This window comes from Vipera ursinii, assembly GCF_947247035.1.
Source record: "Vipera ursinii genome assembly, chromosome: 2".
NCBI classification, from domain to species: Eukaryota; Metazoa; Chordata; class Lepidosauria; order Squamata; family Viperidae; genus Vipera; species Vipera ursinii.
The window spans coordinates 184,835,814-184,850,929 of NC_139513.1; the positions used below are offsets into that span (position 1 = coordinate 184,835,814).

General features: G+C 45.6%; 2 protein-coding genes and 1 long non-coding RNA gene across 4 annotated transcripts in view; 2 read left to right on the forward strand and 1 right to left on the reverse strand.

The window, feature by feature from the left end:
- Nucleotides 1-15,116, forward strand: part of LOC310635498 — an 838,887-nt gene that overhangs the window by 408,386 nt on the left and 415,385 nt on the right. The gene's annotated exons all lie outside the window — the stretch shown is intronic.
- The window catches only part of M6PR (mannose-6-phosphate receptor, cation dependent), an 81,199-nt gene that overhangs the window by 47,963 nt on the left and 18,120 nt on the right, over nt 1-15,116 (forward strand). The gene's annotated exons all lie outside the window — the stretch shown is intronic.
- The window catches only part of PHC1 (polyhomeotic homolog 1), a 153,188-nt gene continuing 150,801 nt past the window's right edge, over nt 12,730-15,116 (reverse strand). For both annotated transcript variants that reach the window (XM_083354459.1, XM_083354458.1), the window contains exon 15: nt 12,730-13,984. In XM_083354459.1, coding sequence (XP_083210585.1) covers nt 13,830-13,984 — 155 coding nt within the window. In that variant the 3' untranslated portion in view covers nt 12,730-13,829. The remainder of the gene's footprint in view (nt 13,985-15,116) is intronic.

Consider the following 15,116-nt stretch of genomic DNA (forward strand, 5'->3'; position numbering starts at 1 on the left):
GGGTTTCCCAATATTGGGGCTCCTCAGCAGCTGGTGGGCCCTTCTCCAATGGTGTCAGTGCAGGTGGAAGGTATTTACACTAAGGCCCTTTTGGATTCAGGTGTGCAAGTCACGTTATTATATAGGGATTTTTATGAAAATATTTGACTTATAATGCCATACAAGAACTGGGTGATTTGAAGATCTGTGGTATTGGGACTGAAAAATTTCCCTATGATAGATATTTACCAGTACAGCTGACATTTGGGCCTTTTATTGCCGGGTATACAGAGACCTTTGATACTCTGGCTATTGTGTGCACTCGCCCCCAGGAGTTAGTCAGAGTTCATTGATAGTTGGGATGAACACCAGTTTGGTTAGGCGGTTACTCACCCCAGTTATTCCCTTGGGGAATGACAGCGAAGGATGTTCACTCTGCACTGCAGACAGTATGTCAGAATTTGGTGCGGGTGCATCGGGCCACTGCAGAGGAGGTGGGGCAGTTATGGAAATTGGATAGGGAAAAGATGATAATACAACCAGGGGACGTGGTGTGTCTGAGGGCTTCCATTAAGTTAGATTGGGAGCAGCCTGGCGTGTATCTCACTCTTGAACCCAGCCCTAAGGGACAGAATGGTGGAGTGGAGTTAATTCCAGAGGTAATCTCCACACGGGTTTTAGAGCAGGCAAAAGGGTGAATCTTGGTTGGGGTTAGGAATATCACAGGCCTCCCTGTACAGCTGTGGGATCACATGTTGTTGGGGCAGGTGAGCCCAGCTACTCCGATTGGGTGTCTGGATGGTAAGGGAGAGACTGAGGGATATGTTTCAGTAGATCAGTTCTGTCCCAAAAATACACATTCTGAGTGGCGGGAACGAGCGAGAGAACAGCTTTGGAAGTGGAGATGTTTATTCTCGAGAGATGATTTTGATGTGGGCTGTGCTAGGAGTCCACGGCATGAAATCTGACTGAGGGAGGATAAACCTTTTAGGGAGAGATCTCGGCAGATCCCCTTAAGAGATCTGGATGATCTTAGGCAGCATCTAGCAGAGCTGAAAAAGACTGGGGTGATTAGGGAATCCCGAAGTCCTTATGCTTCCCCTATAAGTGGTGATCCGGAAGAAGAATGGGTCCCTGAGGATGTGTATAGATTACCACACTCTTAACCAGAGGACTATCCCTGATCAGTATACAACTCCTTGGACAGAGGATGCTCTAAGTGTTTGTCAGGGGCGAAGTGGTTTAGTGTGCTGGATTTAAGGAGTGGTTACCATCAGATCCCCATGCATCCGGAGGATAGGGAGAAAACCATGTTCATCTGCCCACTGGGATTTTACAAATTTAATCGAATGCCCCAGGGGCTGTCAGGGGCTCTGGTGACTTTTCAAAGGCTCATGGAATGGATAGTGGGGGATATGAAACTGATAGAGGTGTTGTTCTATCTAGAACAGGGCTTTTCAACCTTTTCACAGATTGTACCACTTTTAGGACATGACAATATTCGAGTACCACCAGTGTTTAGCAAGGTGTCAAAAACTTGATGACTTTAAAAAAAAAGGGGAGGGAATTTTGGGTTTTATTGATTAGATTGATTTTTTGATGGTTTTCCGAGAGGGCAGCATCTCCTCTCAGCTCGGGCAGGTCCGCATGGGGGATGTGGGGGGGGCGGCGTCCTCAGTGCCTTCTCCCTCCTCCTTTGGCGGCTGCTGTGGAGGAGTGTGGGTGGTTGTGTCAGGGACAAGCAGGAAGAGCCAGCTCAGTATTTTAGAATAGGACATTGTTGGTAGTACTACCTCCGTTTGAGATACCGCAAGCACACTACCATAAAGTTATTTTGCTTAATCATCATAATCTCGGTGTCGGCTTTCACATCACTAGATTTCACCCAAGTGGCTTCAGACAACGAGTATCCTTTCCATTGTACCAGGTACTGCAATTTCCCTTTAAAAATTCTAGAGTCAAGAATACATTTCACTTCATAGTGAGCCTGATCCACCACTATGAGGAGCCTGGGCAATTTGTAGGGGGAAGTTTTAAAAGTGGAGCCTCGTAAAGGTTTCAGTAAGCTGCAATGGAAGACAAAGCCTAGGGAGTTTCAATTCTACTGTGACCAGGTTGATGATCCTTACGATGGGGAAAGGCCCCAAGAATTTCAGTCCTAATTTCTTACTGGATAATTTGAGGTGTAAATATTTAGTCGACAGATAAACCTTTTCCCCAACTTGGAAAAGGGAGCCCTCTTTTTATCAGCTCTCTTTGGGGAGCCCTCTTTTTATCAGCTTGCTTTTTATGGGTCTCGGAAGTCTTTTTTTAAAGCAGTTGTGTTTTTCCAAACTTCTTCCCACCCACTCACCCATTGATCAAGTGTCTGGGAAGCCGAGGGCACCTGAGGGTATTCAGGTATTGGGCTGAACTCGTTTCCTGTGGCTACTCTGAAAGGCATGTAGGTGGTTCTGCTGTGAACAGAATTGTTGTAAGCCACCTCTGCGAAAGGGTTTGTTGGTATGAATGATAACATCTGAGATATTACTCTACCATCTTGTTAGCGGATTCCACAGTCCCATTGGTAGCAGATGATAGGCCTTGAGATGATCCAATTAATTTAAGAAAGCTTCTGCCAAACTCCACTGAACTGCACCCACCTATCCAAAATTATTTGTTTAGGGGCGCCATGCAGCTGGTAGATATGTTTCAGTAACAATTTAGTCAGTTGTTGGGCTGATGGGAGTCCTTTGCAGGCAATGAAATGAGCCTGCTTCGAGAACAGGTCTATTACAGTCCAGATGACAGTATTTCCTCTACTTTCAGGTAGGTCTACTATAAAGTCCATAGCTATTTCTTCCCATGGTTGAGAAGGGTCTGCCACCGGTTGCAGTAACCCAGGGGTTTTCCCTGGGATTCTTTTCATGGTGGCATATATAGCACAACTCCTGACATAGTTTTCCACATCACAATTTAGCCTCAGCCATCAAAATTGCCAGCGGATGAGATGTAGTTTTTAGATATCCAAAGTGTCCAGACTGTTTTACGTCATGGCTGTGTTTGAGAGCCTTAAGACGGAGGGCTTCAGACAAATACAGTTCCCCCTCCTTGTAAACCAAACCATCCGTCTTTGAACCACTGATCGGTGAGGAGTTCTTGTTTTATTTTCTTTGCTCCAGGGCCATCAGGATTAGGGCCCCTGCAAAGTGTGAGTTGAGCAGCAGTTTGTGGATTGGTGATAATTGCTTGTTAACCTCTTCACGTTCACTTTTGTACTGGGGCAATCGGGATAGCACATCAGCTAGGAAGTTTTTCCTCCCAGTATGTACTTTGGCGTGAAGTTGAAACGGTTAAAGTACTATGTCCACCGCACTTGCTTTGGGGACAATTTGTGTAGAGTTTTCAGTGCCTCTAGATTTTTGTGATCTGTCCATGAAATGTCTCACGAAGGAGATCGTAGGCAAGGTTCAGACGTTTATTTGGTTTCAGCTCCGGACAGCTGACAGGCAAACACAAACTGGCTTTTATAGAGAACTGTCAAAACATAACAACCAATCGGTGAACCATGCTTTCCCGCCGCCAGGGCGGCAGCCAATAGCCTTGCGGCAGTCTGACAGCTCTGGGGCTATGTTACTCGGCTGCTAGGGGAATCCTCCATCTGAGCGGCCGGCTGGTTGGAGGACCTATTTGGGAACCACCACGCTGACAGCTCCGGCGGCTGTCAGCTGGATTGGTCTGGGCGCATGCGTGATTTCTTCCGGCAGATCTTTTGACAGCTGTCACTGTCAATGGCTGCCTGCGGGTTTGTGCGCATGCGTTGTTTCTTCCGGCAGCCTTTTGACAGCTGTCAACTGTCAACGGGTGCCGGGTTGGGGTTTTCCCAAGGTGGTTGAAGGCTCCCGGGGGTTTGGTATGTATCAGTGCATACTTCAAAAGGCACCTTGCTCCCTTCTAGTGTCGCCAGTTTAATAACCTCCACCTAATTGTGAAGGCCTCCTCCTCCCAGATTGTCCATCTCTTCTTGCTTTCAGTAATTTTTTTAGAGGTGTAGGCACAGGGCTGCAGGATCCCACTTTTGTTCTTTTGCAGTAATACAGCTCCGACTGCCACATCACTGGCATCAGCTTGAATTACAAAGGGCTTCCCTGGGCAGGGGTGCTTTAGAACCAGTTCAGCAGCAAATAGTCTTTTTAAATTCTCAAAAGCTGTTTGACAGCTCATAGTCCACACTAGTGGTTGGCCCAGTCGCAGTTTCCCTCCTCCTTGGACTGTTTTAAGTAGTTCTGTAAGGGGTAGGGCAATCTAGGCAGAGGAGGGGATGAATTGACGATAGAAGTTGGCAAAACCTAGAAAGTTCTGGAGCAGTTTGCAAGTCTTTGGGGGCTGCCATTCAATTATAGCTTTCACTTTGGCTGGGTCCATTTCAATGCCCTCGTTGGAAATTCTATAGCGAAGATAATCTAATCGGGTCTGGTGAAATTCACATTTTGACAGTTTGACATAAAGCTTGGATGTCAATGCTGCTAACATCAGATGTTCTTCCTTTGGCATGTGGAGAGGCAACTTGGCTTCTTTAAAACTTGTGCATTTTAGAGCTAGAATTAGTTGATGCTGGGGGAGTAGGAAGAATGTCTCTCAAGGCTGTTTTTAAATAAGAGAAGATAAGAATTTGGCGGGTTGTTTAACAGGAGGGAAAGCTTATGATTCAAACTAATTGGAGAGTGTGATTTATGACAGTTAATTAGAGGGAGGAACTGTGCTTTGATACTGTGTGCTTAGGGGAGGGGAATCCAGAAATTGGCTTGACCGTGTACGTGCCAAAGCTATGCTCTTTTGATTAAAGATTCCTTAAGGTAAACAATGCCTCAAGGTTCCTTGAAGAATTGCATCTGTTGGAACCATGACATTAAGCCGAAATCAAAAAACTTTTCAAACTATCTAGGAGTCCTGAACCCTGGCCGCTTTCCCTAAACAGGGGGGAAGCTGGCAAAGATTCAGGGAAGATTTCATCATGGGGAGAGACGGTGAGCAAGCCGGGGGAGAAGAAGCCTTTTCAAGCCTTCCAGCTGGGAAAGATTTGAAAAGTTAGAGATGAGAAGAAGAAATCAACTCCTGCTGAGAAAAGCCTCCAGCCCCACAGAGAGAGGGAGCCCCAGTCTGAGGCCTCTGCAGCAATGGAGAGCTTGGCAGCCCGTGCAGGTGGCAACCAGTCAGCAACCTTTGAGCTTGCCACAGCTAATAAGAGGCCTTGCAACAGCTTGGGGTGGTGCAGAAGCCAGGATATCAGCAGCTGGTGGGAGGGCAACCACAGCAAGGAGATTGGTCACTGCCTCCAAACGTACAGCAACCGCTGAGGAGCCTGCAAATGAGGGAGATCCAGCAGCAACCCCCACCCATCCAGCAACCATTGAGGGGCCTACAGCAGCAGAGGGCACCACAGCTCTATGCTAACCAACAGCAGGAAGTTCATCAACAGCCCCCACCCAGGCAGCTGTCTTTAGGAGACCCCTGGCAACCCAGGAAATTGCAACTGCAGATATTGCAACCACAGCAGGGGGCATGGCCACAGCCCCTGAATGTGCAACCCCTGGGCATGCAGCAGCAACCAGTGATTGATCCACCTTTCAGAGGAACTGTTGATGGGGACCCAGAGAAGATGATTTTTTTTTCCTCAACCAAGTGTGCTGTCATTTGAACCACTGTGCCTACCTCTAACCAGACCCAGCTGCTATAGTCAATGTGATTGCATCCAGTTTAGAGGGAGAGGGATCTGAATGGCTGAATAATTTATACAATGAGCAAGCCCCTAAATTGGAGGACCCCCACCTCTTCCTCCTAGGATGGAAAGATTTGAGGACCCATCCATTGCCCTCAAAGCAGAACAAATCCATAAGATAAAACAAACCGGCCGGCCTGCCCTGGAGTATGTATGAGAGTTTCGCAAGATAGCCAGTCAGATAGGTGGTCTGAGCAGTCCATCACTTCAGGGAAGGGTAGGATGACCACCTCTCTCAGGCCTGCATCTATTGAGCGGTACCTGATCAGATGCAACCATGGTACCAGGCGGCAGTAAAACTAGATGTTCACCTTGCCCGCTATAAGAAACCTCCCCCACCTGAAGCCGAGCCGAGTCCAGAGCAACCGAGACAGCCACCACCACCCTGAGGATCTCCAAGTTCTGCAGCTGGTGAAAGACCCAGGCCACTTGCAGGTCCACCAATCAAGTGCTTCCGATGTGGACAGCAGGGGCATTGAGCAGCAAATTACCCAGTACCCTACCCCCAATTGCTGAATAGACCAGGGCCAGCAGTAAGAAAGAAACCTGCCCAGCAGCCAACGAGAGTGAAATCCAACCAGATCACACAGGAACCTGTTGTCCACATCCTCCACACAGGAGGATGCAGGGATTCAGGCTGGATCGGCCCACACTCTACCCTCTTTTGACAGCAACGACAGAGAGAATGACCCAATGGTGAGCCGACACGTCCCACCTTTCTCACTACCTGCCAAGCTCATAATCCCTAAGTCAGGTACACAGGTAGATTTAAAAGTGCTAGTTGATTCTGGATGCTCCCAATGCATCATTACCTTGCCATTTGCCATGAAATTGGGCATCCAAGCAAAACTGCTCTCCAAACCTGTGAGGTTTGAGCAAGCTGATGGCTCCCTGATGGGAGGGACTTTAGTCACGCAGTTAACAGAGCTCCTATGCTTAGAAATAAGCGAGCACTGGGAGCACTGACTGGGACTGTGATCCTAGGACTAGCCTGATTGGACAAATGGAAGCCATTTATCTGGAGGGAGAAACTTCCACGACCAAGAATGTACGCTATGTCCCCCCTTGAAATGGAGGAGATGCAGCGATATATGGATACAAACCTAGAGAGGAGATTCATTGAACGGGCCAAGTCTGCTGTGGGAGCCCGTGTTGTTTAAAGGAAAGATGGGTCTCTTTGTTTATGTGTTGATTATAAAGGTTTGAACGCAGTGTGTGGAAAATAAATACCCCCTCCCCCTCCTGAAAGACTTACTAACCCACCTGGGTAAGGGGAGTGTCTTCACTAAATTACACCTGAGAGAAGCACATTACTGGGTGAGAATAAAGGAGGGGGATGAGTGGAAAATGCCTTCAACTGCCCTTAGGGAAGCTACCAGTTCAAAGTTATGCCATTTGGGCTGCATATTCATGCAGTTGATTAATGAGGTCCTACATGATCATTTGTATAAATGGGTTCTAGTGTATCTTGATGATATCCTGATATACAGCATGAATATGAATGATCATATAGAGCTGGTGAGAGAAGTGTTAAAGAAACTATTGAATGCCAAGCTTTATATCAAATTATCGAAATGTCAAACCCAATTAGATTATCTTGGCTACAGAATTTCCAATGAGGGGATTGAAATGGACCCACCCAAAGTGAAAACTATAATTGAATGGCAGCCCCCAAAGACTCACAAACAACTCCAGAGCTTCCTAGGTTTTGCCAACTTCTACCGTCAATTCATCCCCTCCTTTGCTGAGATTGCCTTACCCCTTACAACTACTCAAAACAGGCAAAGGAGGAGGGAAACCATGACCGGGCCAACCACTAGCACGGACTATGAGCTGTCAAGTCGCTTTTGAGAATTTAAAAAGACTATTTGCTGCTGAATCGGTTCTAAAGCACCCCCACCCAGGGGAGCCCTTAATGTCAGCTTAATGTCATGTTTCCGACAAATGAAACTCTTCAAAGAACTTCAAGGCATTGTTTACCTTAACGAATCTTTAATAGCTTTAGCACATACATGCTTGAAGCAGAAATCAAAGCACAATTCCTTCCCCTAATTAGCAGTCAAAAATCACATTCTCCAATTAGTTTGAAATGCAAGCTTTTCCTCGTTTCCAACCCATTTCTTATAATCTCTTATTTCAAAAGCCCCAGATTTTTTATGTCTAATTAACTCCCTATGTTGTCATAGCAAAAACATTCGATGTTAGCAGCATTGACACTTGGCTCTTTTGGAAAATCTTAGGCTTTCGTCTCCAGAAAGGGGTGGGGTTGCAGGAGATATGAGTCTTATATTAACTATGAACTTTATTTTCATTGAATTCGCTGCGGGAATCTCTGGTGCTCGATCTGCTCAGGATTCCAAGTTTTGCTATTTCGGTTCCCGTAGTTACTTTCAACCTGGAGCAGTTGGGTTTGAGAGCTGTTCATTGGATACGCGGCGTTGGGGTGTAATGTTGCAGATAAATGAATGCCCTCAGGTTTCTGATGCTACTTAATGACTGGTAATGTATTAGAATCCAGGTGATCGGGGTTTCTTCTGGGCTCAGCAGACGCGCCAGGATCAGTACCACTTTCCAGATGATAGGCACTTCTTCTGAGCTCAGCAGATGTGCCAGGATCAGTGCCACTTTCCAGATGATCGGCACTTCTTCTGGGCTCAGCAGACGTGCCAGGATCAGTGCCACTTTCCAGATGATCGGCACTTCTGAGCTCAGCAGACGCACAGAGGTCAGTGCCACTTTCCAGATGATCAGCGCTTCTTCTGGGCTCAGATGAGCCGGGATCAGCGGCACTTCTTCTGAACCCTGACAGCCCTGAAGAAGTGCCAATCAGATGGAAAGCAGCACTGATCCTGGTGCTTCTACTGAGCCCTGACAGCCCTGCAGCTCCAGTTGTCTCTCGCTCAGAATTGTGCAGTGCTGCCACCGCTTCAGCTCATTCCCGTCCCCCACTACCACTTTTCTAGGATGGTCATGTACCACCTGCCAGGTGCCAATGTACCACAGGTGGTATGCATACCACCTGTTGAAAAGCCCTGATCTAGACTATATTATTGTTTTTGGTGAGACCTGAACAGCATAAGGAGTGTTTGGAGAAGGTATTGACAAAGCCCCATGAGGAAGGGCTGAAATTGTCATTAGAGAAATGCCAATTTTACCAACCATCTATCACTTATTTAGGTCATGTCATCATGGTTGATGGGGTGGCAACAGACCCCACCAAGCTTGAGGCAGTGGTTTCTTGGCCCAGGCCCCAGAATGTAGCTGAACTGCAATTGTTTTTGGGATTTTGCTCATATTATCAGAGGTTTGTGGAAAGGTTTGCAAAGATAGCTCACCTGCTCAATGATTTGTTAAAGAACGAAGTAGAGGAAGCGGTGGGTTGTTCGAATCCAATCCATAAAACCAAGGGACCAGGAAGTCTCGGGAATCTATTCAGGAAGAATGGACTGAACGGTGTGAGCAAGCTTTTGATCAGTTGAAGTGGAGGCTTACGAATACCCCAGTCCTGGCTTATGCTGACCCCAATTGACTGTATGACTTACATGTGGATGTTAGTCAGGATGGCCTTGGGGTGTGTGTGTTATATCAGGAACATGATCAACAGTTGAAGCCCATTGCATATATTAGCATGGATATAACCCCAGGGAAAAGAATTATCCCACTCATAAGGTGGGATTTTTGGCACTCAATTGGGCGCTTGTGGATAAGTTGAAGGATTATTTGTACAGGGCAGAGTTTGAGGTTCAGACAGATAATAATCCACTTATGTAGTTGCTCACAACCGCTAAACTTGATGCCACGGGGCATCGATGGTTTGCTGCCCTTTCTGGATTTAGGTTCAGTTTGAGATATCACCCAGGCATGAGGAACACGGATGCAGATGCTTTGTCAAGGAGGCCCCAGGATTCAGGGGCAGGTGTTAAGTGGATACATTTGCCCCGATGGCATTCAAGCGCTGTATTGAGGGGTTGAGCATCGAGCTAGGGGCTGAATCAGTGGGGGTTACTACTGCAGGTATCCCCAAATTATACTGTAATCCCATTCAGGTCAGAGGGAAGGGTAGGTTTGCCCTGGCTAAGAAAGATCTGAGGAGGGACCAGAGGGAAGATCCCCTCTGTGGCCTGGTTGAAAAAGCTTTGAGAAGTGGTCAGCGGGAGGTTCTACTTGCTGATTCACCAAGGAACCCAAGTGCTGTATAAGGAGTGGGATCGCTTACAGCTTCGCGATGGAGTGCTTTATTGGAGGGGCCCTTCGGATGGGCTTGAAGAAAGGTGGCAACTTGTGCTTCCGGAGAAACACAGAGAAGCAGTGTTGATTGTGCTACACAATGAGCACGGGCATTTGGGGCTGGAAAAGACTTTTAAGTTAGTAATGGATCGATTCTACTGACCCTGCATGAAGATGGAAGTCGGGAACTATTGTAGACCTTGTCTGCGTTGCATTCAGAGGAAAACCCTACCTTCAAGGACTGCGCCAATAGGCCATTTGCAAAGTTATGGGCCCTTGGATTTGGTTTAGACTGATTCTCTTTGCTTGGAACCAGATGTAAGTGGGCAAGGAAACATTCGTTGTGACTGATCATTTTACCTGTTATGCTCAGGCCTTCCCGACAAGAGATCAGCGCGCTGTTACGGTCACCAAAGTATTGGTGGAGACGTTTTTTGTACATTATGGGCTGCCTCAGCGCATACATTCCGACCAAGGGAGGGACTTTGAAAACAGGCTTGTTAAGCAACTACTGGGCTTACTGGGCATTCGTAAGTCCCGTACCACCCTGTATCATGCACAAGTAGATCCGCAGCCTGAGACAATTAATTGTACTCTTTTGGACATGTTGGGGACACTCACTGAACAACAGAAACAACACTGGATGCAACATATTTTTACCATCGTGCATGTGTATAATAGCACAAGGAATGATGCCACCAGGTATTCCCCATATCGGTTGATGTTTGGTAGGGAAGCCCGCCTGCCGGTAGACATAGTTTTTGGCACCTCAATGGATGAGACCTCAGTTAGGTCACATCATAATTATGTGGATAGATTGAGGAAGAATTTGAAGGGGCTTATGAAAAGGCCGCGGAGGCCGCAGGAGTTCGGGAATGGTGAAATTAAGAGGAATTATGATTTGAAAGTAAGAGTCCAGGATTTGCAGTCTGGTCATCGGGTGCTATTAAGGAATCTGGGTCTCTCTGGGAAGCACAAACTGGCAGATCGGTGGGATCCTCAGTTGTATGTTGTTAATGAGAAGCTGCCGGGTCTACCAGTGTATCGGATATGACCAGAGGGAATTTCAGGGCGTTTGAAAGTGTGGCATCGGAACCATTTATTGCCCTTGAACGAGGCAGTATGAGTCACCCAGCCAGTCACCGCAACTGAGCCCCATATAGTGGGAAGGTTAGGAACTAGGGCAAAACCTGATTTGTCTTTAGGAAAGGAAACAGAAGACTCTGAAGAAGAGAGTTATATAGGTTGGTTGTGGTCATCGGGGGGTATTGGGATCATACCCCCTAGTGTGGGTAGTGAGGTGGAATTAGAACAGTCTGAGCCTGACATTTTGGAACCTAGAGCTTACGAAAGGGAGAGGACTCCTCAGAGATTTGAGGTAGGGGATCAGCCTGGGGGATTATTGGGACAGTATGGGTCTTTGACCCTGGAGATCACACAGTTAGGGGAGCCATTAGAGATGGATCAAGTCACTTCACATGGTCCGCAATCACCAGCATTAGAGGAGTTGCCAGTCCCGGGTACCTTCGGGGGTGGGGAGTTACGAGGGGACGGTGCCCGTGATATTGCCGAGCCTAAAGTACAGAGTCCAAGACAGGTGATACATCTGGTGAAGGTATTAACATACCATGCCCCAGGCCATAGCATAGAGAGAAAGTGATGTTTACTGTGTAATGAAGGTTGATTCGCTCCTGGATAATATAGATGTTTAGCAGAAAATTCCCTATTCTTTAGGGAAACAAAGAAACTGCTTAGGTGGGGGGAGTGTGTAGCGGGGCTGGCTGAAAGGCTTTGCAGGAGCCTGGCCAGGGAGACGGAAGCTCAAACAGCTGCTGCTGGTTTGGGGGGGAGGTGGGCATGGATCGGGTGGAAGGAAAGAAAAAGGAGGAAAGAAAGGGGGTGTGGATGGTTGTTAGTGCTGTGGTCGGAGAGAGACCAGGTGAAGTTGAACAGGGATTGGAGGTTTTAAGCTGATCCCTTTCTGTGAAGGAGGGGGAAAGGAGAGAGAGAGACAGAGAGAGGTGGAATTTTACTGCTTTCTTTCACAGGGGGGATATCCCAAGCAGAGGCAAAAGAGAGAGGAGAGAGAAAAGTTGCTGGGGCTACTTAAATTCAGATTTTAACAATAAAGGACAGGGGGGAGGGGTTTGACACCAACGAAACCTGATACTGCGAGCAACAACAGAAGAGAAGGAGAGGCTGGTTGTTGCTGCTTTGGAGACTAGCGACCATCCAAATTTTGATTATTGCTACTTCTGCAAGTTTTAGACATTGTTTAATGAGGGACGAGCTGTTACCTGAGGGACGAGCTGTTACTGCAGAGTGCTGATTACCTTTGTTCGTGTTCCTATCGCTGCCTGGAGCCAGGGTTTTCCCCACCCCATTTGTTTCCAAACGGTCACTGGGAAATCATTGACTATTGCTGCTATGACTGCCTGGAGCTGTTAAACACCACCACGTATTGACTATTGGGGCTAGGGGCTGGTCATCTTTGTTCTTTTTGACGACAAGAGTCTGCCACCTCCTCACTTTGTGTGAGCTCTGCTAGAAGAGACACTTTACTAACACCTTGAGAGCGCAGCTGCAGAGCGTGACAGAAGGGAGCAGGGCTGGGAGGGCCTGGGCTTTGGTGGCCTCTGAGGGGTTAACATTATACTACACTATAAGTAGAAGGGAAGGAGTGGAAAATCATCTATCAAAAAGCCCCTGTTATCTAAGTCTATTCCTGAGACAGTGATATTTTGAAATAATTACTCAAATTAAACATATAGCTTTATAAGTTTGTTTCAAATATATTGTCAGAACAAGGAAATTAAATATTATTCTAAATTGTTAGAATAAAAATTCATTTGAAGATGTGTAGATTCCAGAACAGGGATCTAAATTAAAAGATTTAAAGATTTTGTATGGATATACATTTTACTTTTACAAATAGATCAGAAAATTATTTCTAAAATTTAAATTCCGGAGCAATAACAAAAGAGCTTGTGAGAATCCAAAACAAGCTGCAAACCCGATTGTGCAAAAATTGGTGAGAAAAATCAGACAACAGGAAGATTGCAATGTTATATATGAAGCATTCCTTTTACTGAATAATTTGCTTATTAAACAAAAATAAACAGGCTTTGGACAGAAGATACAAACCTGATAGCAGAAAGTTTGTCCCATATGATCTCTCATAAGGAAAAGGGTAAGATACAAAACCAAAGAAGACAATTTTTTTAAAAGCAGGATGGAACACTTGGAGTTTCAACAGAGTTGGATTCTCCTTTGGCTCTTGAGTAATTTTTCGCCAAACCCCACAAGAGACACAAATGGAATTAAAAATCTTTAAACCCTCTGATGGTATTATCAGAAGTAATGTCTTCTGGAGTATCCCATTAGACCTGGGCCAACTCTTCTTTAATGTTCAATTAACGTTCCCTCTAGTATTCTGTATGAAGTCACTTTACTACTTACCTTCAATCAACACTTCAATTAGAAAAGTTGTCATTTAAAACTTAGTTCTTTACTGTTCCAAATAGAAGCCTTTAGCAAGAGAAAAGATTCAGTACCAATTGGTCCCATGAAAATTGAAATCATGTAGAAAGAACGATTTCTATAGGGAGAGAAATGTGAGAATCCAGCAACTTGACAGGAAGGACTCACAGCAGCTGCAGCACAGAATTTTTATTTGCCTTTTTCCCTCAGGAAGAATTCATAGCAGAGCAGAAGATATTCTATGCTTCTGACGACATGTTTCAAGGTCTCCAAGGGAGTTGTTCCTCCCCCAAGTATCATCATGATACAGGCTTGCACGAGAAAAATTTTCTTCCATTTAGTGTATTCATTCCAGCTAGGAAAGAAAATAAAATGGATTCCAGTGTTAGGTCTCTTTGAGAATGTTGATTTTGGCACAGATTTTGAGAGCTGGACCCAATTTGATATTCATGGCACTCATGAGATGTTCTTCTTTTAGCAGAAGCAGGGCCTGGCCATCTATTTCCTGGGAACGAAATTCCTCTGCAATCTCCTGGCAGCCTAACAGATTCAAGTACCAAAGAAAATTTTATGAGAAATAGAAACAATACACATACTTAATAGTGTTTATACAGTAACTCGATATTTGTAAGAATCAGTGTTTTATGTTCAACCTGATTTAAAAAGACTTGAGTCAAACTTGATTTCTTCAATATAATAGTTTTCTTGGGAATAATGAAGGAATGGTTTGCCATTGATGCCTTCTAGGATGCTTCCTTTTTTATTTCCCAGTCTGATCTACCACCCTGGGATTTAGTATTCTCCCATCCAGGCCTGACTCAGTTTACAGATATTAGCACCTCATTAGGTGCTTCCACCTGCTGTGACTCACATATCTTATAATGTATCTAAATCTGGCTAAAAACAGTAACTATGAGAAGGACCTTGGAGTTCTAATGGACAATTACTTAAACATGAGTCAGCAGTGTGCGGCAGCATGCCAAAAAAGCTAATACAATCCTTGGTTAAATAAACAGAGGCATAGAATCAAAATCATGTGAAGTATTAGTACCGCTTTATAAATCCTTAGTAAGACCACACCTGGAATACTATATCCAGTTTTGGATACCACATTACAAAAAAAGATGTTGAGACTTTGGAAAAAGTGCAAACAGCAACTAAGATGATTAAGGGCCTGGAGATAAAAACATGAAGAACAGTTACAGGCAGTGGTGGCTTTCAGCCAGTTCGTACCACTTCGGCAGAACCGGTAGCTAATTTTTTGTTGCCCAGGCCCAGAATGGACTTCCAGAAGTGGCATCCACACAGAGAACTGGTTGTTCACATATTTGAATCCCACCACTGGTTACAGGAATTGAGTATAGCCAGTGCAGGAAAAAAAGGGGGCTAGGGGGGACATGGCAGCAGTATTCCAGTATTTGAGGGGCTGCCACAAAGAAGAGGTGGTCAATTTATTTTCCAAAGCACCAGAAGGCAAGACAAGAAACTGGATGGAAACTAATCAAAAAGAGAAGCAACCTGGAATTAAGGAGAAACTTCCTAACAGCAAGGACAATTAATCAGTGGAACAACTTGCCATCAGAATTATAGGTGCTTCATCACTAAATTTTTAAGAAAAGACGACAGCCACTTATATGAAATGGTATAGGGCAGGGGTGTCAAACTGCCGGCC